Source organism: Epargyreus clarus, unplaced genomic scaffold (genome assembly GCF_041222505.1).
Source record: "Epargyreus clarus isolate Ecla_fem2 unplaced genomic scaffold, WU_Ecla_fem_2.2 ptg000007l, whole genome shotgun sequence".
NCBI classification, from domain to species: Eukaryota; Metazoa; Arthropoda; class Insecta; order Lepidoptera; family Hesperiidae; genus Epargyreus; species Epargyreus clarus.
This window is the reverse complement of record NW_027332215.1, coordinates 17,473,016-17,495,436: the sequence shown is the minus strand read 5'-3', so window position 1 is coordinate 17,495,436 and position 22,421 is coordinate 17,473,016. Positions and strand designations below refer to the sequence as shown.

The following is a 22,421-nucleotide window of genomic DNA, read 5'->3' as shown; positions in this document are numbered from 1 at the left end:
CTCAACTATACAAACTTACATTCAATAAAATAAATGTATTTTAAAAATATTTTAATCAATAAACAGAAACAATTTTCAACATAAATATTCACAATAAAAGATTATCTCAAAATATTATGTGATATACAAAAATCACCACATTTAAAAGGTATCGGAACACTTCCACAAGGCAGTAGCTTCAGTTTCACTTATTATGTATGTATTTATAACTAATTATGTATTGTGTATAATTGATATAAAATATATGTGATAAGTTGTATGACCTTAATATAATAGAAAGTATAATTTTTCAAGTTCCCAATTACTGCATATTACAATTATATCAAATGACATTTAATATAAAAAGCTAATAGTTTATAAACTAGGGATTTTATTAATTAAAAAAATATTGAAGGGCAACTGCTAATGAATTACAATTTTATATGGTGCTTTGCACGAGTAATAAAGCTCGCGCAGCCATTATTTCTGAATTTTGGGCTGCCCTTTAAACTGGCCACATTTTAAGCGGCACTCTGTTTAGCCTCCGTGAGGAGTTCCCTGGAGATAATGAGTCTCTGAATTTGCGAAGTGCCCTCGTAGATCTGATAAATCTTGGCGTCTCGCATCAGTTTCTCAACAGGGTACTCGGTGTTGAAGCCGTTGCCGCCGAAGATCTGTACTGCATCTGTTGCCGCTTTGTTCGCGACGTCGGACGCGTGAGACTTAGCCACTGATGCAAGTACTGTATTTTTCTGACCTGTAAATATAGGATAAAAACATGTTTAATTTATTACGTTTTAATAACTCAAATTCGTTACTGCGATGAATATTGGGTACATGATGTTTTATACGCAAATTACTGATCAAAGGATCAGTTAGCATTTTTAATAGAGTAAAGCCCGCGGCCCCCAGACCTTCGTTATTTTATAAAATATGATAGTTTGTCTGTGCACGACCCCAACACATGAAAACGTTCTGCGACTATGGAGTTTGGATGATGGTGGCTTTGGCAGGTATAAGGTAGTAAATGTGTGAAAAATAGTACCTTACTTTCGTTAAAGTATAAAGCTCAGTTCTTATATATTTTATTTGAAATAACATTAAAAACGACCTCGTTCATTGCCAGACACCTACTGCAGTGGCCACGCCTTGCCAGACACCCTTAAAGTATAAGTAAGTATAATTCTACTTTCGTTATGGTATAAAGGCTGTGTACTCTGAACTTTTTAACCTTGGTAGACACTGATACTGACCGTGGTCGACCAACCAGGCCGCCTTCTGCCAGGCAAGGCGAGCGGTCTCCACACCGATCGCCATATCGGCCAACATGAACGCCACGGCTTGGTGCTGCGCGATGGGCACGCCGAACGTCTTGCGTTCCAGCGAGTACTTCGTCGCCTCGTAGAGCGCACGCCTCGCCAGACCGGTCGCACCGGCTCCTACCTGTTAGTATAAGGGGTTGGTATGATAATTGTATTAATATGCCAGTTGTTTTGGTTCGACTCCGGCGATACCACACCTATTTCTGCCTCATAACAGCAGTGTTAAACGCTGCTGAGTTCTGGTTGAAGGGCGTAGTATGGGAGACATACTTTTCCGAGGCGTTCCAGCTTAGTCCTCAGGAGTAGCGGCGCATCTGTAGCCGACCTTAGGTAGGAATATCTAATCCTATCTGGGGTTGATTACAGAAGTAGCAAACGAGTATGCAGTCCACTTGATGGTAAGTGGCTACTGCCGCCCATGGACATCTGATATCAACCCAAGATAAGATAGCAATTCTACCTGGATCTGCCACAGATGCGTTACAACCCTGAAGATAACGCGTGTTATTATTAATCAACCTATCCTATATGGTTTACATATTATTTTATCTCGAAAAAATGGTACCATATAAACCTCAGACAGCGAGCGAAGCTAAAGCTAGTATAGTATGTACCGGAGGGCGGGTTTTGTCGAAGGCACCCATGGCGATCTTGAAGCCAGCTCCCTCGCCGATCAGCACGTTCTCCTTCGGGATGCGCACGTCCTCGAACGTGATGCCGCGCGTGTCCGACGCTCGCTGGCCCATGTTCTGTTCCTGGGAACGTAAATACATTCTCGTTTAGTTACTTATTACTACTACAATAGACTATATTTTCATAATATAGGGGTAGTTATAGTCGGCGCCAAAATGCTAGTCCGCTCTGAAGTTGTTGCGAGCAGGTGTAGTCGTACAATTTGCTATGGCGACGCGATTCAATTTCTATATTCAGAGCGGACTATAATAAGCATGCAGCAGTCACTGCTGGCCATGTATATCTGTAGTCATCTCCAGATAAGATTGAATTTCGTTAAAGTGAAACTATTACAAACTATACTAGACTATGATTGTTAAAAAATATTGGCTTTATATAGTTTTTTAAACAATCATACTCTAGTTTATAGTTAATCAAAGTAAAATGTAAAAATAATTCAATATAAGAATAAAATTATTGACGAAAATTAATATAACTGTACTAAAAACGCTTTTAGGGCCGCTTTCTAAGAAATTTTTAAACTAATATAATTATATTTTTACTAATATTTTTAAACTAACTATTCGGTGTAAGATTTATAAAAAACTAGCTGACCCGGCAAACGTTGTGTTGCCATATAAATAAAAAAATGTTAAGTGTGAACAACCCTCACTTAGGGGGATGAAAAATAGATAGTAGCCGATTCTAAGACCTACTGAATATGTATATAAAATTTGATGAAAATCGGTAAACCCGTCTCGGAAGAGTATGGTAACTAACATTGTGACACGAGAATTTTATATATAAGATAATAACACTTAATATAACTTTTAATTTAAATGATTATGACTAAATCATAATTCACAATATCTATTTGTCATGTTTTCTCCTTTTGTAATTTATAATAGGTAATTATGTGAGAAATATTAAAATTCATAAATCTTAATTTAATGTAATTTATGATTTATTATTAATAATATCATTGTAGATTAATAGCTTCAATTTGTAAATTTCGTTAATTCATGATAGTTTTAATTATATCACAGATAACATATTAATAATATGCTTAGTATGTGGTTGCTCACGTTATGTATATGTTACAGTCAAAGTAATTAAATAGCTATTATACATAATTAATGTTTATAATTATGGCGCAGGCCCAGGCAAAAACCCTCTAGTCTGACTCGCACTTGATCTTTTTTTTTTTCGTGGGGAAACCCTGCATGGATTCCTCTCTGCCGTAGCGGAGAGGATATGCCCGACTTTACAATAAATATTATGATATACATTTAAAACGCGTTAGAAAAAAGTAATATTTTAATAAAATATCCCCAAAATTTTATGCCGTGATCGCGCCTGTAAATAAATAACAAATAAATAGCTTACTTTGCGTCCAGGGGTAACTCCGGCCCATTCCCTCTCCACGATGAAGCCAGTGAATGCCTTGCTGGCCGGGCACTTCGGGTCAGGGTTGGTGCGAGCCAACACGAAGTACCTGAAATATTTAGATTATCACCATAAGGGGTCATTGATATTAAGTAAGCACTAATAGAGGATAAGAGGGTCTTTTTGATACACTTATTCTTTCATAGGATGAGAGTTGGGTTATATTTATTTATTATTTCTGATTATTTTGCTAAATTTGGAAAATTCCAATTTTTACGTAATGGGGGATGTTATTATTTCTTTCCATTATTCTCTTCTTTCACTTTTAAATCGATGTCGGCCGATATTTAAAAGCAATACGGTTAATCCTGATAAATTAAAAAAAACTACTTTCCTGTACAAAATAGCTTTTCTTGGTTAAACGGACTAAGACTGTTTAAGTTTTGAAAAACTCCTGTTAACTAATATGGTATCTCGAGTGGCAAATTGTTTTTAACAGTAACCTTTCTTTAAATAGTATAAATATTAGCCTATATCCATATTCCCAATCTCATTTTATGTTTTACGTGTCATTATTAAGGGATGGGAATAATGAAGAAATATTTCCAACTCCTATTATCTTACTCCATATTATCTTCGTTATAGCAATTCAAACGTAATAAAAATATTTTTGAAAGTCTCACCAGTTGGCGACCCCGCCGTTAGTGATCCACATCTTCTGTCCGTTGAGGATCCACTCGTCCCCCTTCTTCTCGGCCCTAGTCTTGATGCCGGCCACGTCTGACCCCGCACCGGGCTCGGTCACACCGTAAGCCTGACAAATACAACGTATCATTTTCTCCATTGGCAGAAGAAGACCTATATTTAACAATGGAGCTACTATATACCGATTTTAGACATAATGGTATAATTATATTGGTGAGTTGCCATATAACATCGTACCGTATCAAATCGCTGCGATGAGGCATGATCTCTTAATTCGCACAAGGGATCCTACATTTTGTGGTTAACGTGACACATATTTATATATTGATATACGGGGATGCTTTACGTCACAGGACCGTATTCAATAGCGGTTCTTCGACCAACCCATCAATTTATACAAAACTCCCTATTATAAAACAATTGTTATATATTATAAAACCAGATGATTCTCTGGCCCACACGGCAAAGGGGAAAGCCGATCTTCTTGGTACCCTCTTTGCCTCAAACTCGACTCTTGATGACACAGGGGCCACACCGCCTACCATCCCGCGGTGTGAGAGCTCTATGCCGGATATTCGCTTTACGCAGAAGGCTGTCAGGCGAGCTCTATTGTCCCTCGATATCAAGAAGTCGAGCGGGCCAGACGAAATCCCCGCAGTGGTGCTCAGGACGTGCGCTCCCGAGTTGGCTCCCGTCTTAACACGCCTATTCTCGCTTTCCTACACCACAGGACAAGTACCGTCTTCGTGGAAGGTTGCCCTTGTACACCCTATTCCCAAAAAGGGTGACCGCAGCGACCCGGCCAACTATAGGCCTATAGCGATAACCTCCTTGCTCTCAAAAGCTATGGAGCGTGTTGTAAACACGCAGCTCCTTAGGTACCTGGAAGAGCACCGGCTGATCAGCGATCACCAATATGGTTTTCGCAAGGGCCGATCAGCTGGTGATCTTCTTGCGTACCTCACTCACCGTTGGGCGCAGGCTGTTGAGAGCAACGGGGAGGCATTGGCCGTAAGCCTGGACATCGCTAAGGCCTTTGACCGGGTCTGGCATAGGGCCCTTCTCGCGAAGTTACCATCTTACGGTCTTCCCGAGAGGTTGTGCACATGGACAGCCAGCTTTCTGTCTGAGCGGCATATTAAGGTCGTAATTGACGGGTGCTGCTCAGACACGAAGCTCATCAACGCTGGCGTGCCCCAAGGGTCTGTATTATCTCCCACGCTTTTTATTCTGCATATCAATGATATGCTGCTAAAAATCGGTGGCATTCATTGCTATGCAGATGATAGCACGGGAGATGCTGTGTACACAGGCCGTGCGAACACCTCTCGGACATTCGTGGAAGAAAGCAGAATCCGACTTGTGTCTGAAATCGAGAACTCTCTGGAGCGGGTCTCGGAATGGGGTCGTCTTAACCTTGTTGAGTTCAACACCTCGAAGACACAAGTCTGCGCGTTTACCGCTAAAAAAACCCCATTCGTCATAGCGCCTAAGTTCCAAAGTACCCCGCTCACCATTGGTAAAAGTGTAGGGATCCTGGGAGTCGACATCTCGTGCGACGTGCAGTATCGGAGTCATTTGGAAGTTAAAGCCAAGTTGGCTTCAAAGAAACTGGGCGTCCTAAACAGAGCCAAGCAGTACTTCACTGGGGGGCAACTCCTGCTGCTTTATAAAGCGCAAGTGAGGCCCCACATGGAGTACTGCTCGCATCTCTGGGCAGGGGCACCACAATACCAACTTGACCCACTTGACTCCGTACAGAAACGCGCGGTGCGAATCGTCGATGACCCAGTGATCTCTGATCGGTTAGAACCCTTAAGCCTTCGGAGGGACATAGGTTCCCTCTGCGTGTTCTACCGACTTTACAATGGTGAGTGTTCTGAGGAACTGTTTGATCTGGTGCCTACGTCGCCTTTCCTTCATCGCACCACTCGCCGAAGGATGAAGTTCCATCCACATCAACTGGACCCGTGGCGGTCCTCCACGGTTCGGTTTAATAGATCATTTTTGCCGCGTACGTGCAAAATGTGGAATGAACTTCCTCCTGAGGTATTCCCTCAGGACTATGACATGGGGCTCTTCAAGAGGGGTGTAAAAAGAGCTCTCCTTCAAAGCCGGCGATGCATTGGCGACTCCTCTGGTGTTGCAAATGTCCATAGGCGACGGTGACTGCTTTCCATCAGGCAGCCCGTCTGCCTTATCGTTAGGTTACATATAAAAAAAAAAAAAAAAAAAAAAAAAAAAAATTGTTATTATCATTGTGTATAATCCCATTACAACGCTTTATTAGCTTGACCTACAAGTATGAATGTAACGGAATCTTTGGATTCGATTTTTACCCATTTTAAACAATTATCAAGAACCGATAACAATACGCGATTTTAATAATTTTATCCCATTCTCCTCATCAGGATCGTCAAGAGTCAGGATTTACGATTTTCCTTGTGCGATTTTAGCGTGGCTTTCAGTTTTTAAACTATAATTATGTGAACCAACTCGTTTTAATAAAAAAAAAACAGTGGAGCTCCAAAGGCAATAAAATGGATTTCTAGATTTACGGCTCACAATAAGTTCCCAAACTCCTTAATGATATTTTCTGTTATTCAAGTAAATTTAAATTAGGCATGACGATAATAATGACAATTGATTTTATTTATAAAATATTTGAAGGCCTCGAACTACCTCAGTGGCTGAATTAATGTATACCTAAGTGAATACTGATTTGACATTTTATAATTATTCATCATCGCTTTTAATTAGCTGTTAGCGCACCCCACTGCGATTTATTTGCGGACGAATGAAAGATTATTGTTTCAGAATGCCTGCTTTATTTTGAAATGAATTCGTGATGTATGAGTGTGTAAGCATATTTGCATAAATATTTTACGACATTAATAATTATATTCGAGTCAGTGGAGACCTTTGCCCCACAAAGGGTGGCGTAGTAAAAAATGTAAATGTTTAGATTTGTACTCTGATGAAAAATCAAAGTTTGTGACCTTGAGGAATGACTGCTCGAGCTGTCATCTTCAAAATCTTATTTGTTTTCAGTATACTACCTCAATGGTTGATTCTAAGCATTATTTTTTTATTAGTTTCATTCTTCCTGTAATTCATTGATGTAATTGATTAAGCTTTGCTAATTTAATTAAAGGAAATAAATGAGGCACATAAATTTAAAATTTAAAGGTGCCTCACAGGTTTATCATTAATTAACCTGGCCATAGATCAAAAACAAAGCCTAGGGGTCCCTGGGTTATCCCTGTAGTTCCGGGACAAGAATAGGGCTACGGTATCCCCAGCCTGTCGTAAGAGGCTACTAAAAGGGGGCTTCTGGGGTCATGGGTGGTAAGAGTGGGAGCTCGAACCGTCCGGCCAGCGACCCCGAGAAGGACGGCGGTATGTGTGGTCGCATACCGTCGTACGCACCAGACGGTGCGGTGAGCAATAAGCTCACCTGGGCGGAGCCCGACGGGGCAATGCGCTAAGAGGACTCGGGTTGCGTTCCTTTGGAGATCCCGGAGTCCTCTACGCAGCGCTGAGGACGGTCACCGGGGGGGTTTTAGTGCGGTAAGAGTCCTACATAACCCTGTGTCGCTCCCAAGGCATCGGGTACCTTTTGAAGGTTTCCCCCTCGTGAACAAAAGAAATAAATAAATAGGGGTCCCGGGGTGTCGCTTACGTCAGGTAGGGATTACATTAAAATTATTACATTTAAACTGTTAAACTGACATACTTGAAAATAGTATTAAAAATGATACTGTTACATACTAAATATATATTTATTTTTAATCTGTTTATAGGAATCTTGCATCAATTTGTTTAAAACATGGCGCCAAAACAAAAAGGTTTCTACCACCTTCAAAAACATCTCAATTGAGAAATGTTGGCCGTATTTCTTAGTATATGCGTGTACATATATGCATTATACCCTAGGGGCCACAGAGGCCCTTACGGTAAAGACGTAATAGCCTGTGACGGACGGACAGATAGCGCAGGCTTAGTAATAGGGTTCTTTTTACCCTTTGGGTCTGAATTCCAAAAAGGTTTTTTCTCGAGGCTATGAAGAAAATGGTCGATTTTGATTATTCTCGAAACTTCCAACATTTCTTATAACATCAGAAATAAGTAGGTAATAAGTAGGTAGCTTAAATCTTATCGTATTAACTTTTTGCCACTTTCGCAACATGTCACTTGTATTAATATACCAAGTATTCATTCAAAAAAGTTAATTACCATATAATTTAATCCGTTGATATTATGCAAAGTGTACTTACAGCAACAAGTGGTTCTTCGATAAGTCTGCCCAGATACTTCTTTTGTTGCTCCTTGTTACCGGCGATGATTACCGGTGTTTGCTGAAAACGTCCACGTGTGTTTTGTAAGATCGTTTTATCGCACGTAGAGATATGTTAAGCAGAGATAGTGGCAATAGAATATTCAAAGATCCAGTTGCGGACTAAGCTCAGGAAAGTTGAATGAGGCCTCCAGTTACAAGCTTTTACAAATGTCTACAAGGAAACTTGTAGATATTTGGTAGGCCCCCAGGACTAGAGGCCTGGGGCGCATCTCCTCGGCCCTCTCCTTAGTCTGCCAGTGCAAAGATATGAATGAGTTAAAATAAACTCTGAAAAGCTCATGGGAATATTTAGCAACATCATGACAGTAATTAAGTAAATTCCTGAACAGCGAGGAGTTAGGGGTTAGTGAGCTACGAAAGAGGATAATGTTACATTTATAATTAGTATACACTGTTCGTGACTAAAATTAGCTATAACTCATATTTAAGAATAATTTGTTAGTCGTAATATCTAAGTAAAAATAGTTTTTATAAAACAATAACATGCAAACCACAGCCAATAGCACGAATTATGAGGTCTTCATGGAGTATGATCGGGTCATATTCAAATTTGAAGTGCACAATTTACATTATGAACAATACATTTAACACAGATACCTATATATAGCTAGCGAGGAATATGCATATAATTAGCAAAACTATACCTTGAGTGTCAAAATTATTTATTACTCTTTTTCAGCTTCGTCGCTGGGAATATACCTCATATACCCAGCATTGAGACATAGTAATGGGTTATCTCCAAGGATAAAATGTAAATTAGACAATTTGGTTTCACTGATCTGATACTTATTTATGAATAACTTAAATTTTTATGCATATTCCTTATTGTGCGCAGTTAAACAAAGACCACAAATTTTATACATACAAAGATTATCCCTGTGCCACACTGTACATTTAAACGTTGCTTTTCAATATATTATATTATGTTATAATTTATTATAACCCTGGCAAACATATACACCGACAATGGTTTCGACGTGTGACTTCTTAAATGGCAGTTATTTAGTAAGATATTAGGATTAATAGAGTACGTATCGCTTGTTAATTTTCGATTTTGAGAATGCCTTATCCCTACAAAAGGTTAATTTTTTTTAAAACTTACAAAATATTGCTCTATGCAGTTAATAACACCCGTATACCTAATGTTAAATAATATATTGCTATTTTTTATACCTTTCACTTTCTTGAATATTCTTGATTGAGGGGGGTTAAAAATTAAATGTACGGAAATCGAAACAAATCTGTTAAACAAAACCTGTTTTATTTGAATTTTAAACTTAACATACTGACGATAAGGTAAGGCATCAAGTATTAATAACCGAGATATACGTCAAAATCACACAATTAAGTTTTTACTCCAAACATGCTTACATTAGTTAAGAAAAAATACAAAATATGGAAATTAGTCGTTTAATAAATGAAATTAATTTATTTAGTGAGTATTTAAAATAATTACTTAATTGCGGACTAATTCTAAGATAAATAAAGGAAAAAATAAAAGAGCTATTATATTTTTTGTATATAATTGTTTTTAATTGTATTCATCTTCTTACTGTGGGTAAATTTTCCGCAACAAAATTAAATCATTGGAATCTATTCGAAGTTCAGATACATATATATAGTTAATTAGACATACTACAAATTGTTAGTAAAATACCATTCGTGCATTTGGAAAAGTAATACACAAGCCACCAGTAATAAGTCACTCACGCCAAGACCACTCGCTTCCATTGCGGTCATGATACCAGTACACCCATAAGCCAGCTCCTCCGCCACTAAGCACCCGTCAAAGACACCCATGTTTAAACCACCTGTGAATTTTGTCATTGGTCACGGGTGGCATACAACATAAGTAGAGTGGCAGTCATTGGAACATTCTTGTAAGCTTTATGGTTCATTTATATCTACAGACATCGTAAATGTCAGACAAAACTATATCATTCTATACATTATATGTAACGTATTTATATCTTCACACAACTGCGTACACGGACCGTGACCGTCAAAATATTGTATAGAAAATACGATTTTGTCTGAAAAACACGTTCAAAATTAGCAGATATAAATGGCGCCTTCCAATCGACATGTAGAACATAGAATGACGATACAAATGAAAGCGTTTAGGTCAAACATTTATACACAAAGAATTCATTGGTTATCTTGTGTATGGTATACGAAGCATACGAATGAGCACCTGTAGAAATAGGCATTTGAAATTTTGTACGAAAATGTTCACCGTTAATCGTTGGTCTTATTCAATTACTTACGATGACGACATATAAAGCTTGTTTATCAAACAATACACCATTAAGTTACTGCAATTTATAATAGAGACTAATTAATATTACGTAAGCAGGAAATTTTTAGGTAATTACTTGTTTCAAGTTTCTTAAGCCTTGTACGTAAAACAATAAGATACGTCATACGGCCCTCAACTAGAACAAACACAATAACATGGAAAAAATATTACTTCCCTAATAAAATTACATATATAAATGACATTAGAGATAAATTCAGGTAAATCCTAATAAATAGTAACAAAAAATATATATTATTATATTACGTAGTAATTATAACGAATAGCTATGCTAATCCTACCATTACTACTGATTTAAATTAATTATTATAATTAACCAAATTTTACATTAAATTAAAAGTACCGTGTAACCATTTTCGGAACATTATGTAACAAAATTACGGTGTCGAAACAGTTAGGAAACTTCTGCAACTTATTACGTGTTACGGTGTTTGGGTTCGTACACAAAACTGCGATGCGACGTCGCATCGCAAAAATCTGCGAGCTCCCTCGACGCATCGCAAGAACTTGCGAATTGATTCGCATCGCACAGTGGTTGTTGTTGTTGGTCACCCTGAGAGACGCTACGCCGCACGACATCGCATCGCAGCAATTCGCATCGCAATTTTCTGCGTCGCGAATTCGCATCGCGTCGCATCGCAGTTTTGTGTTCGAGCCCTTTCAGTTCAGTTTAACTTCCTGCTACAGTTTAAGGAAAAGGTAATCGAGAAAAATTACAGTTTATAAAGCACTATAAGGACAACGTGACAATGATCATGCAAATAATTATAATGATTTACTTTTAAATATAATATTTAAAAAAAAAATATGTCTTGCACTACATATAATTTAATTTAATTATAATTAATTAATTTTAATTCTTAATGTAGATATTTATAATTGATTTTATAAATTTGATCAGTGTGTTCAAATTTAAGATTTCCACATTTTAAATGTTAATGTATTTAGCGTAATAAAGTAATTTTGGTAAAGTTATGATCCCACTGGTAAAATGTTAATAAAATATATTACAAATATTAAGCTTCAATATTGTTACATTATATATATGCACAGTTTACATGTCTTAAATCATACTTGCTTACAGGATATAGATTACACCCGCGATACTCCGACAGCTGTCTTGCAAGGCGGTGTTGCATGAACGACTAATTTAAAAGAACTTGAAAAGTTAGAAATTTAGAAACAATTTGGTCATAATGAGCTGCAAAGTCAAAACATGTCTACGTAATCTGTTCATTTATATATAAATGAGCATTTGACTTATCCGTTTAGAATTAAATGTTCCGGAAAAAACAGGGGCCGGAATAGCGCGGATTATTGTATTGTATGATACAAGTTTAGTGCCATTTACAATAATTACATCTTTAATAACAATATAATTAGACCCCATTTTTTTTCATGTCCACCACACGAATACATTCAAAGGCGCATTAACAACCCCCGAACTAGGGACATTACCAAACAAAAGCAATTTGTAATAAGAGTTGCGGAAATTTAATATAACATCAGTTTTAGGCGCCCACTTACGAAATATAGCATAATGAAATCGACATTTTACAAACAGATTGCGAACGTGGCATAGTAAACTTATGTATATGTGAACAATTGATCATAATGAGCATATTTGCCAAAATATGCCAAAGTAGTGTTTGCAAAAGGTCGTAGTTTCATTTGTTTATAAACAAAGTTTAACAATAGGCGGCCCCGGACATAGACACGAATGACGGAACTGGGAAATAAAATATAGTTTCCACTCACTCCCAAACCAGTACCGCCAATGGCTGTATTGATTCCCGAACAACCGAATGAGAACTCGTCAGCTATAATGCATTCTTCGAATACTCCCATGTTTCCAATGCCTCCTGTAATATCTCTGCATCTTTACATTGTGTAAATGAATAGTGTTTCGTAATCCACGCTCTAAGTGATATTATAACTATAAAATGCAACTAAAAACAAGTCGATTTCGCATTTGTTAGGTTTCAATCTGCAAATTGTCGTATTTTGATAAATCTCTTTACTTGACGCTCGAGTATTTTCTTTGTAGCCAAAGTAATTCTAGTACCCTTGTTGCAGCTTATGCTTAAGAAGAGACGCGATTTTAGTTTTTTTACCCTTTTTATAATGTATGTAAAACTGCGCAAGATTTATAGCAATGCCGATAGTGTAACTCGAAAAAACATTTTTTCCATACATGTTCGGGATATTAATTAGCACATTTTACGAGCCGTAAATTACATGTACCTATAATATAAACAATTAACGAAGTAACCTTTTTATTATTTTCCTGATTAAAAGAAAGAATTATTTAAAAAACCCGACTGCTTTAAAATGTCACGCCAGTAACTTAAACGGACCCAATGGCACCTCATATGTTAAACCATCAAACTGCAGGGCGTGCCAAAGAATCGGCACCGCGGACGAGTGCTATTAGCGTACCCGTGATTCCGATAAAAGGCGTTCAGAGGAACACCGTGAGGTTTTAGCCGGTAGGAGTCCGGCATATCCTCTGCTGCCCCCGCAGCAGAGAGGAACCCATGTAGGGTTTCCCCATACATAATATATACATACACTGAAAAACATCCCCATCCGCAGTCGGGTTAAAAAATCCCGCATGCTTTCAAACACACTTAAATATACATGTTCAGAAAAAAAATACTGAAGCTCACTGACTGCAACTTCGGTGATATATATGGCGGCCATTATTCCTGAACAACCAAAAGATGTCTCTTCGCAGACGAGGCACGACTCGAATACGCCTAAACCTAGTCCTCCTGTGAATATTTCCTATAGCATTACGGATCTACGATTTTTACTTGTTGTTGCAGAGTCATGCTCCATGAAAACGTATCATAAAATAATTAAAATCGGTCCTCATAAAATTTGTAGCTAGCCCTCAGAAACTTAAATAGACTATGAGAATACCTAGCCATATATTAGGCTTAAAGTTTATGGAAAAGAAGAAACCTGGAGTAGTTCTGTCTTAGACTTACACCTATCGAAGACGTGACAATGGCTGCTTTCATACCGGCACATCCGAATGCGATCTCCTCGGTCACAAGACATATGTCAAAAACACCTAGTTCTAATCCTCCTGTAAATAGGGCTTTGCTTGTAAGTGATGGGCCAAGATGGGTTCTGGTAAGAAGACACTTTCTAATGATGAAATGATTGAGGTTTATGAGGATGAAAATAAAGCAATAACATTACCGCAATGTTCGGGGATGTGACCGTTCATTAGACCAACTTCCCAGGCCTTCTTGACGATGGGCCAGGGATACTCTCCAGTCTTATCATATTGGGCTGCTACGGGAATGATTTCTTCTTTAGTGAATTTACGGGCCAAATCCTGTAGAGCTTGTTGTTCATCGTTCAATTCTGAAAATAAATTATCCTTTTATCACCTGTTTTTTCAAAGATTATTTCATATGCCATCGTTACTTAATTCTTAACTTCTTAATTTTTTATTTATTAATAAAATAGATCGAGTAAATTCTAATTGTATTCAGGTACATAACTACAGAAAATTAATAAAATAAAAATGTATTAATGCCTTTGAATCTATTGATGTTATGAATCAAGAAAAATCGTGTCCAAAAAAGTCCTAAATATATACTCGTATATATGAGCCTACATCTCTATGAACATACTGTATTAAAAAACGTACGAGTTTATCCTATCCACTTTATCGGCGTGATATTATATGGATGTAGAACTTAATACTTTTATCTATTTATATTACATGATTTAGTAGTGTAGTGCAGTGCGTAATATATTTATCTATATGACAGTTATTGAACCAAAACCAATAACACAATAGAACCGCCATCTAATATAAACTAGTAGATAGATATTTATCAGAATTTCGACCTCACTAATCTTGGGTCTAATCTAACTTATCACGAATGTGTTTTTCATTATTATATAGAACTTCTTACGACGGTTTTTATGTACAATTTAAGTATGCCTACATTATATTATAATTATATAATATAATGTATACATTATATTATAATTATATAGTCTTAAAGTTACATAATCACGTTTACATTGACATGCAGGGATCTAAAGTACTTTAAATCTGTAGGTAACCTTGGGTTTAAGATTCATTATTTCTCAAAAGATTTACTTACAATCACTGACTGAGAAATGAGTTTAATTTTAGGAGCAAAAGAGTAGGTAGGCGGATATTTTTTCATGTAAACGTTAGCCGAGTCAGAACTAATTAATAGAACGCGCCCTATTACACCGTGTACTTAAAAAATGATCAATGTGCAATAATATTTTACTTGATTTATCTTATTTATAAAACTAGCAGCGAAACCTGGCGTTGCTTGGTATACGAAATATTTAAAGATCCATTTCCTAAAGTAGATATTATAGATTAATTTCTAAGATAGTAAGAGACATATGGTATAAGAGACATTAGTATAGATACGGTGTATATATATATATCGAATTAATTATAAGTTGAAATAAGAAATAATTTAGTAAGTGGTAATGTTCTAGAAATTAACGGCAGACTCTTGATCATTTTGAAAAGTTTGAAAAATCAACATGAGCTTGCCTTAAGCTCTCATGTCATACACGAATCACAGCTAAACGGTAATATATTAACATGCAGATGATATATGATATATTTTTTTAATTATATTTTTTTATGCCCGTCGGTAACAAATTATTGAGACAAAACAAAGAAGAAATTGTCTTTTTTTAGGTTAACAACAAAAAATAATAATTTAAAAAGACAATTCCGCAAAAAAAATATCAACAAAAAAAAAACGTTCAGGAAGTTTAATAATAAAATGAAGTTCAAAAAAAATTTTTAACAAAAAATACAACCGACTTCTATGTCACTACAAAGTAAAAAATAATTCAAATAAATGTTGGTTTAGTACATATTTCTGAAGTCGGCGCTCATATTAGATACGCTGTTGACATCGTTATCCAACGAAATATATTGATACGCTCATATTAGATACGCTGTTGACATCGTTATCCAACGAAATATATTGAGCGCCGACTTCAGAAATATGTACTAAACCAACATTTATTTGAATTATTTTTTACTTTGTAGTGACATAGAAGTCGGTTGTATTTTTTGTTAAAATTTTTTTTTCACCCTTTTTAGTGATGACATAATAACATTTATATTAATACAATATAAAATTGTATAAACGAGATCACGAATTAAGGTAAGGTCTGAATTTACATTGATTGGAACCGCCCGCTCGCAGGGCGCTGCCGCGCCCTGCTCGCTTAGTTTTATATTGTCTTATATGTTCCAACCTAACCTAACTAAATAGTCAATGATGAACTGGCTTTGCAATTTCATTAGAACCTACAGCAAATATCTTCAAACACAACTCAATTATTCCCATTGGTTGAGGAGTTACATATTTTGTCTCCGAGCCACATTATCAGATCCTCAAATAGTCAATGATAAACTGGCCTCGCAATTTCATTAGAACCTACACCAAATATCTTCAAACACAAGTCAATTATTCCCATCGGTTGAGGAGTTACATATTTTGACTCCGAGCCACATTATCAGACCCTTAAATAGTCAAAGATAAACTGGTTTTTCAATTTCATTAGAACCTACACCAAATATCTTCAAACACAACTCAATTATTCCCATCGGTTGAGGAGTTACATATTTTGTCTCCGAGCCACATTAGCAGACCCTTAAATAGTCAATGATGAACTGGCTTTGTAATTTCATTAGAACGTACATCAAATATCTTCAAACACAACTCCATTATTCCCATCGGTTGAGGAGTTACATATTTTGACTCCGAGCCACATTATCAGACCCTTAAATAGTCAAAGATAAACTGGTTTTTCAATTTCATTAGAACCTACACCAAATATCTTCAAACAAAACTCAATTATACCCATCAGTTGAGGAGTTACATATTTTGCCTCCAGAACCCACTCTGATCCTCATCATATTTAAATGGGACCAACTTGTAGCAATTGTCCACACACGAAATTAAAGGCATTAAAATAGGTTCATAAACGGCGAAGTTATGGCTGTTATATTTACATGGGTGGAGGAGTTCCCCTCTTTTTCTCCAGAACCAATCGATGGATCCTAACCATATTTAAATGGGACCAACTCGCAGCTCGTCTCTACACAATAAAAAAAGAATTATTAAAATCGGTCCACTAACGGCGGAGTAATTGCTGTACATACATAAAAAAAAAAAAAAAAAAAAAAAAAAGATACCGGCCGAATTGATAACCTCCTCCTTTTTGAAGTCGGTTAAAAAGCTCAATAATAAACTTTATTATTGGGGAATTTTTCATAAAAATTGGCGCATAAAACATACAAAATTTTCAGAACTTACTAAAACATTCCAGATGGATTTTAACAGTAGCAAAAATTTTAGAAGTTTTACAGATCATTTCAGAAATTTCTAGAAAGTTCTAAACATTTCCGATCGATTTCAACAGTTGTAGGCAACTTTGAAACAAAATTGGAAGTTTCTAGATCATTCCGGATTTTTTTAAACGTTATAGAACATTTTGGATCGGTTTCAACCGTTGTAGACATTTTAAAAAATTTCAGATCATGTCGGAAATTTCTAGTAAGTTCTAGAACATTTCAAAACAATTTCTTCAGTTATAGGCATTTTGAAAGTTTCTAAATCATTACAGAAAATTTTTGAACTTTCTGGACCGGAAATGTTGTAAACATTGAATCCTTTTTTTATGAAGCCTTTACAATATTCGAAATCAATTGTAACAATCGCACACATTTTTGAACTTTCTAGATCATTCCAGATTTTGTTGGAACTTTCTCGATCATTTCGGATTAATTTTAGCAGTTGCACTAATTTTAGAAGTTTTTAAATCATTCTAGAAATATTTAGAACTTTGTAGATCAGTCCAAAAATTTTCAGAACTTTCTAGATCATTCTAGAAGTTCTCTAAAACTTTCTAGAACGATGACAACCATCGCACATATTTTAGAACTGTTTAGATCATTCAAGATTTTTTAGGACTTTCTAGAAAATTCTAGATTGACATTCTAGAATTACAACAATTGCACACATTTTGGAACTTTCTTGACCATTCCAGAAATTTTCATACCTTTCCAGAAGCTCACATGAGTTAGATAAGGACAGGAAGTTGGTCGGAGTTGCGGATGATAAAGAAAACTGTGAATTTACGTACTAACATTAGCATTTTATATACTAATATATAAAATTCTCATGTCACTGTTAGTTACCGTAGTCGTCCGAAACGGCTTTACCGATTTTCACCAAATTTTATATGCATATTCAGGTCTGAGAATCGTCTACTATCTATTTTTCATACCCCTGAATGATAAGAGTTGTTCACCCTTAACGTTTTTTTATGTGGCAACACAACGTTTGCCGGGTTATAAGTAATATATAAATATCCACGTTCATTTTCTGTCATTGAGAGGACTTTGAGTTAGACTTGGCACCTTTCTTTTGGACAAAAACATTGCAATAACATACTACCTAAATAGTATACATTTTTCTGAAGACCTTGTTTTTCTTTTTTTTCTGCCAACTCAACTGACTATCATTATCTTTCAATCAATACCTTTTTCCATATATTAAAAATATATTACAATTGACAAAAAATATATAGTATCATGCTATATATTGACCCAGTGGCAACTCAACATGGAGTATATATGGAAATCATCAGACTAAAAGTGCTACAAAGTGCAGCAAAACTAGTAGAATAATTTAGACGAGCTACACACGATCGTTATATCAAAATTGCACTATATAAATGTGGATATATGTATAATGCAATAAGTATTCTGTAACGTAAAATTACATTACAGAAGCTAAAACACAGGTAAATAGTTTCTGCATACATAAATTAAAATCAATTATAATTCTATTAGAATTAATGTATGGGCATTAACTCTAACGGAATAATATACTAATCGTTCACAAATATATACTGCAGAAATATTATTATATTCGTTGTAGTACTTGTTTAGAATGAGATCTAAATCGAGATCTTAGATCACCGCCGAAGATAACTAAGACACCAAATTCGATAGTAAATTCTATCCATACTGGTATTACACACTTACAAAATAATGTTGGTGTGTATTGTGAAATTACAGGTGATAAGCTAAAACCGCTGCGAACTCGCGGCTAACAATTAGTTAACCTAATAAAATGACTTTTAAAATGATAAGGCCAAAATTAGCTCTTGAAAGTACTACAATTGGTTGTCTGATAACAGCATAGGCATGTTAGTATTACGTTATCTTTTCACGTCTTATCTTTTCTTAAGGATTTGCAACATTATTCAGCATTTAGCATAGTAAGCGAGTTCTTTTTAGGGTTCCAGGCGAAACACCAACACCGGTGATCTGCCTTTCTATATTCCTTTAACTCGTAACTATGTTATGAACCGGTAAAAAGAGATGGCACGCCACACCTTTTTGTGCCTGACCCCATCAGTATGAAGAACTGCTGTTTTCTGATTTAACGAGTGTGAATCTTATCGGGGGTGGATTACAGATGTCTATGGGCAGCAGTTGCTACTTACCATCAGTTGGACTGCATGCTCATTTAAAGCTATTATCATAAACAAAAAAAACAACAGCAGTAGGTGAAAATGGATACAGCGCTGTAGGTTTGTCTAACCAAGGACATAGTGTATTAATTATAATTTATAACCAAGATAATTAAATCTAATCACATGTTTAAAATTATTAATAAAACGGTAAAAAGATGTAATAAAAATGTAATAAGTCCTCCATGCAAGGAAACCATAAAAATTGGTGATAGTTTGCTAGAACTATCTTATCAAGGATCATATACTCTTTTGCCACACCATCACATTATTGCAAGCTAAGTATTGAGAGGCTCACTTCATCAATAATGTATTTTAATGGCCAAGCTTCTCACAAATGTACATAATATTTTCTATATAGATGTACAAAAATATCCAAAAGCCACAAATAGTTGAGGTTACATATTGTAATAGCTAACCTCTAAGGTCAAGAAGCACTAAAAATAACAAATACCGGTCCAGTTTGCGTCAAAACCATGGTAAAGATCCTGAAGTAAATGTAGAAAAAAATTTGTTAATGGAAGAAAAACATCAAGACAATGGCTCATTGTTTAAGACCATCGAGTAAATAACTGTGAAGTTGACCCGTATCTGATCGGAATAATATTTTACATACTTTAGTTTTAACCATCAAGACATCTTTTCGTGACTATTACATTTCCAAAACTAAAAAAAGGTTTTTCGCTCCACCCTAATATACATACTATGTTAAAAACTCAATAGTATCTTTTAAATTTCAAGAGATCCTGTATTAGACTGACAATATCATAGGCTTATGTAGTAATAGGGTTCTGTTTTTACCCTTTGGTTACAGAATGTCAGTTCTGAAAGTATCATATCTTTGTTAATAAATTTAGAAAAATCAAAGGTGCATGCCTGTGGGTGATTCTTGCACCCTGCAATTGCAAGGCAAAGTTTCGAACTACCATTTGATTTATGTATAATAAGATAAATAAAACATACCAAAGCACATGCCAGTTGTTGGAATGGGTTTAGCCGCTGCTACAGGAGCAGAGGTAGACAATTTTCTGTAGAGTGGGCGCGTGGCCCGGACAATCTGAAACGTTGAGTAGTATGTAATAAACTTGTTTAGACTTTGATACTTACTGAATTATTTTATCAGAATTACTAGATAATATGATATGCTACAAAAGCAATATAAGAAAATTCCAGTATTATGAAGTCCAGAATTGAAATACATATAACATAAAATATACTATCATCATGATCCTAGTTTTACTAGGTGATATATTAAAAGTGATAAAGACCTTATGGTTACTACACTGAAAAAGAATTTGAAATGAACACATTATGTCTCCTTATAAATGTTTAATTTTATTAAAAAGACTTAATGTTAATTTATTGTAATCTATCCCTGATCTGAGTAACCAACACATTTTAATATACTTTAATAGGTAACTATATTATGCAGGTACATTCATATTTTTCTATTGCCAAAAAAATTTTATTAAAATGGGTTTATGAATACCAGTGGAGTTAAAATAAACTTGTAAATACAAACGCCCTGGTCTCCTTAAAATGTTTCATCGTGTCTTATAACTGTTACTCAAAGGTCAATGTACACTTTCCTTTAGTAGTTGGTTTTTGAACTTTGGACTTCATATGTAATGTGTACGTAAAATTTAGTAAAAAGGTAGCAAAGTTTCTTAAAAATATTTTTTTAATTGCACAACAAGTTTAAATTCTTAGAATACAGTAAATAATGTTACAATTAAGAATTAAACAATTCTTCAAAGATTATACTTACTTGTGAGATGGGATTCATTTTGCCTTATACGTATTGTAGAAATTAAAAACTATATTTATTTATAAAAACGTCACAACCTGACGATGGCAGCGTGAGGATTGATGATTTAAATATTTCTTACGCCGCTTCAAAGTTCTCCAAAATAAGGTAAAGTTCAAGACGTGCGCACTCTGTGATGTCAAGTATGGTAAGCATAGATAAGAATTAAATACTGAAGTACATAAAAGGTAGAAAGATACTCTGTGGTTGATTTGGTGTAAAAAGTAAAAATCTATTTAAAACGTAGTGGTTATAAAATTCTCTTTGGTCTGTTCCACTGTTACCTACACAAATATAATATTATTATTCCTTTGGTATTAGGTAGTACGAGATTACCGGCTGATATTGCAAATTTCATAAAATATACTTTCGATTTAATAATTTGTATATATTTTAGCTTTAATAATTTCTTGTTATTTATTTATATTATATGTTGAGTGGTTCAAATGTAATAAAATGTTACGCCTTTCGATTTGAGTAATTTTTAATTTCATATATTGTTAAATATTTTGCAACATCTGAGATTAATTAGTAATATATTATATTATAACATTATTATTTACCTTAATTGAGTTTTAATTATAATAATGACATAGAATCGAAAATCTTATAAAAAATATATATGAACATTTTACTCTGCTTTTAAGGTTTTGTAATAAGTACTCAATTACTCACATGGTAAAAAAATAAGTTTACATAGGTAATTATCGGTAGATTTTAGAGCAACCACTGAGCAGTTATTAATGAAACTCCTGCTGGGTACGGGTCGCCTCTCATAAGGAGAAGGATTAGGCCATAGTCCACCACGCTGGCCAAGTGCGTATTGGTGAACTTCACATACCTTTGAGATTTTTTTTATAAATCTCTCAGATATGTAGGTTTCCTCTCGATGTTTTCCTTCACCGTTTAAGCAAGTGATAATTAATTTCTAATACTTAAATAATTCTTAAAATCAGAGGTGCGAGCCTGGGATTTGAACCTCGGAGCCAATAATTAATAGTATGAACTTATGAAGACAAATATATTATGTTTTTGTTTTTTTTTTTTTATATATATTCGATACATTTTATTAAAGTTGGACAGTTGAAAGGAACACGAACAGCCTCTTATTGGGTCTTAAATCAGCTTATAACTACATGCCAGTTTTTGTTTTTAATGTTTGTAATACTTTATATAGTGTCTAATGCTGACAGCCTTTTATGGTTTTGGGTAAAATCATTAAAATACTCATACAAATTTCGTAACCATTGTTGTAATAACTATCAATCTCATTTTCCACTCTCTTTGGATAGA

At 35.2% G+C, this 22,421-nt stretch overlaps 1 protein-coding gene across 3 annotated transcripts; it reads right to left on the bottom strand.

The window, feature by feature from the left end:
- Window positions 1-36: 36 nt before the first annotated feature.
- On the bottom strand, window positions 37-21,299 carry Mcad (Medium-chain acyl-CoA dehydrogenase). Of its 3 annotated transcripts, none has more exons than XM_073074921.1 (10): window positions 21,090-21,299; window positions 20,285-20,378; window positions 13,952-14,119; window positions 13,735-13,835; window positions 8,342-8,422; window positions 4,043-4,173; window positions 3,360-3,468; window positions 1,916-2,056; window positions 1,233-1,422; window positions 37-736 (listed from the first exon to the last, which is right to left on the bottom strand). In XM_073074921.1, exons 1-10 carry the CDS (start codon window positions 21,105-21,107, stop codon window positions 501-503), a joined length of 1,269 nt encoding a protein of 422 aa, XP_072931022.1. In that variant the 5' UTR covers window positions 21,108-21,299; the 3' UTR covers window positions 37-500. The 3 variants fall into 3 exon arrangements, with proteins under 3 accessions (XP_072931022.1, XP_072931017.1, XP_072931021.1); XM_073074916.1 differs by lacking the exon at window positions 13,735-13,835 and adding an exon at window positions 12,500-12,603; XM_073074920.1 differs by lacking the exon at window positions 13,735-13,835 and adding an exon at window positions 10,135-10,235 and having other exon boundaries at window positions 21,090-21,297.
- Window positions 21,300-22,421: the final 1,122 nt, after the last annotated feature.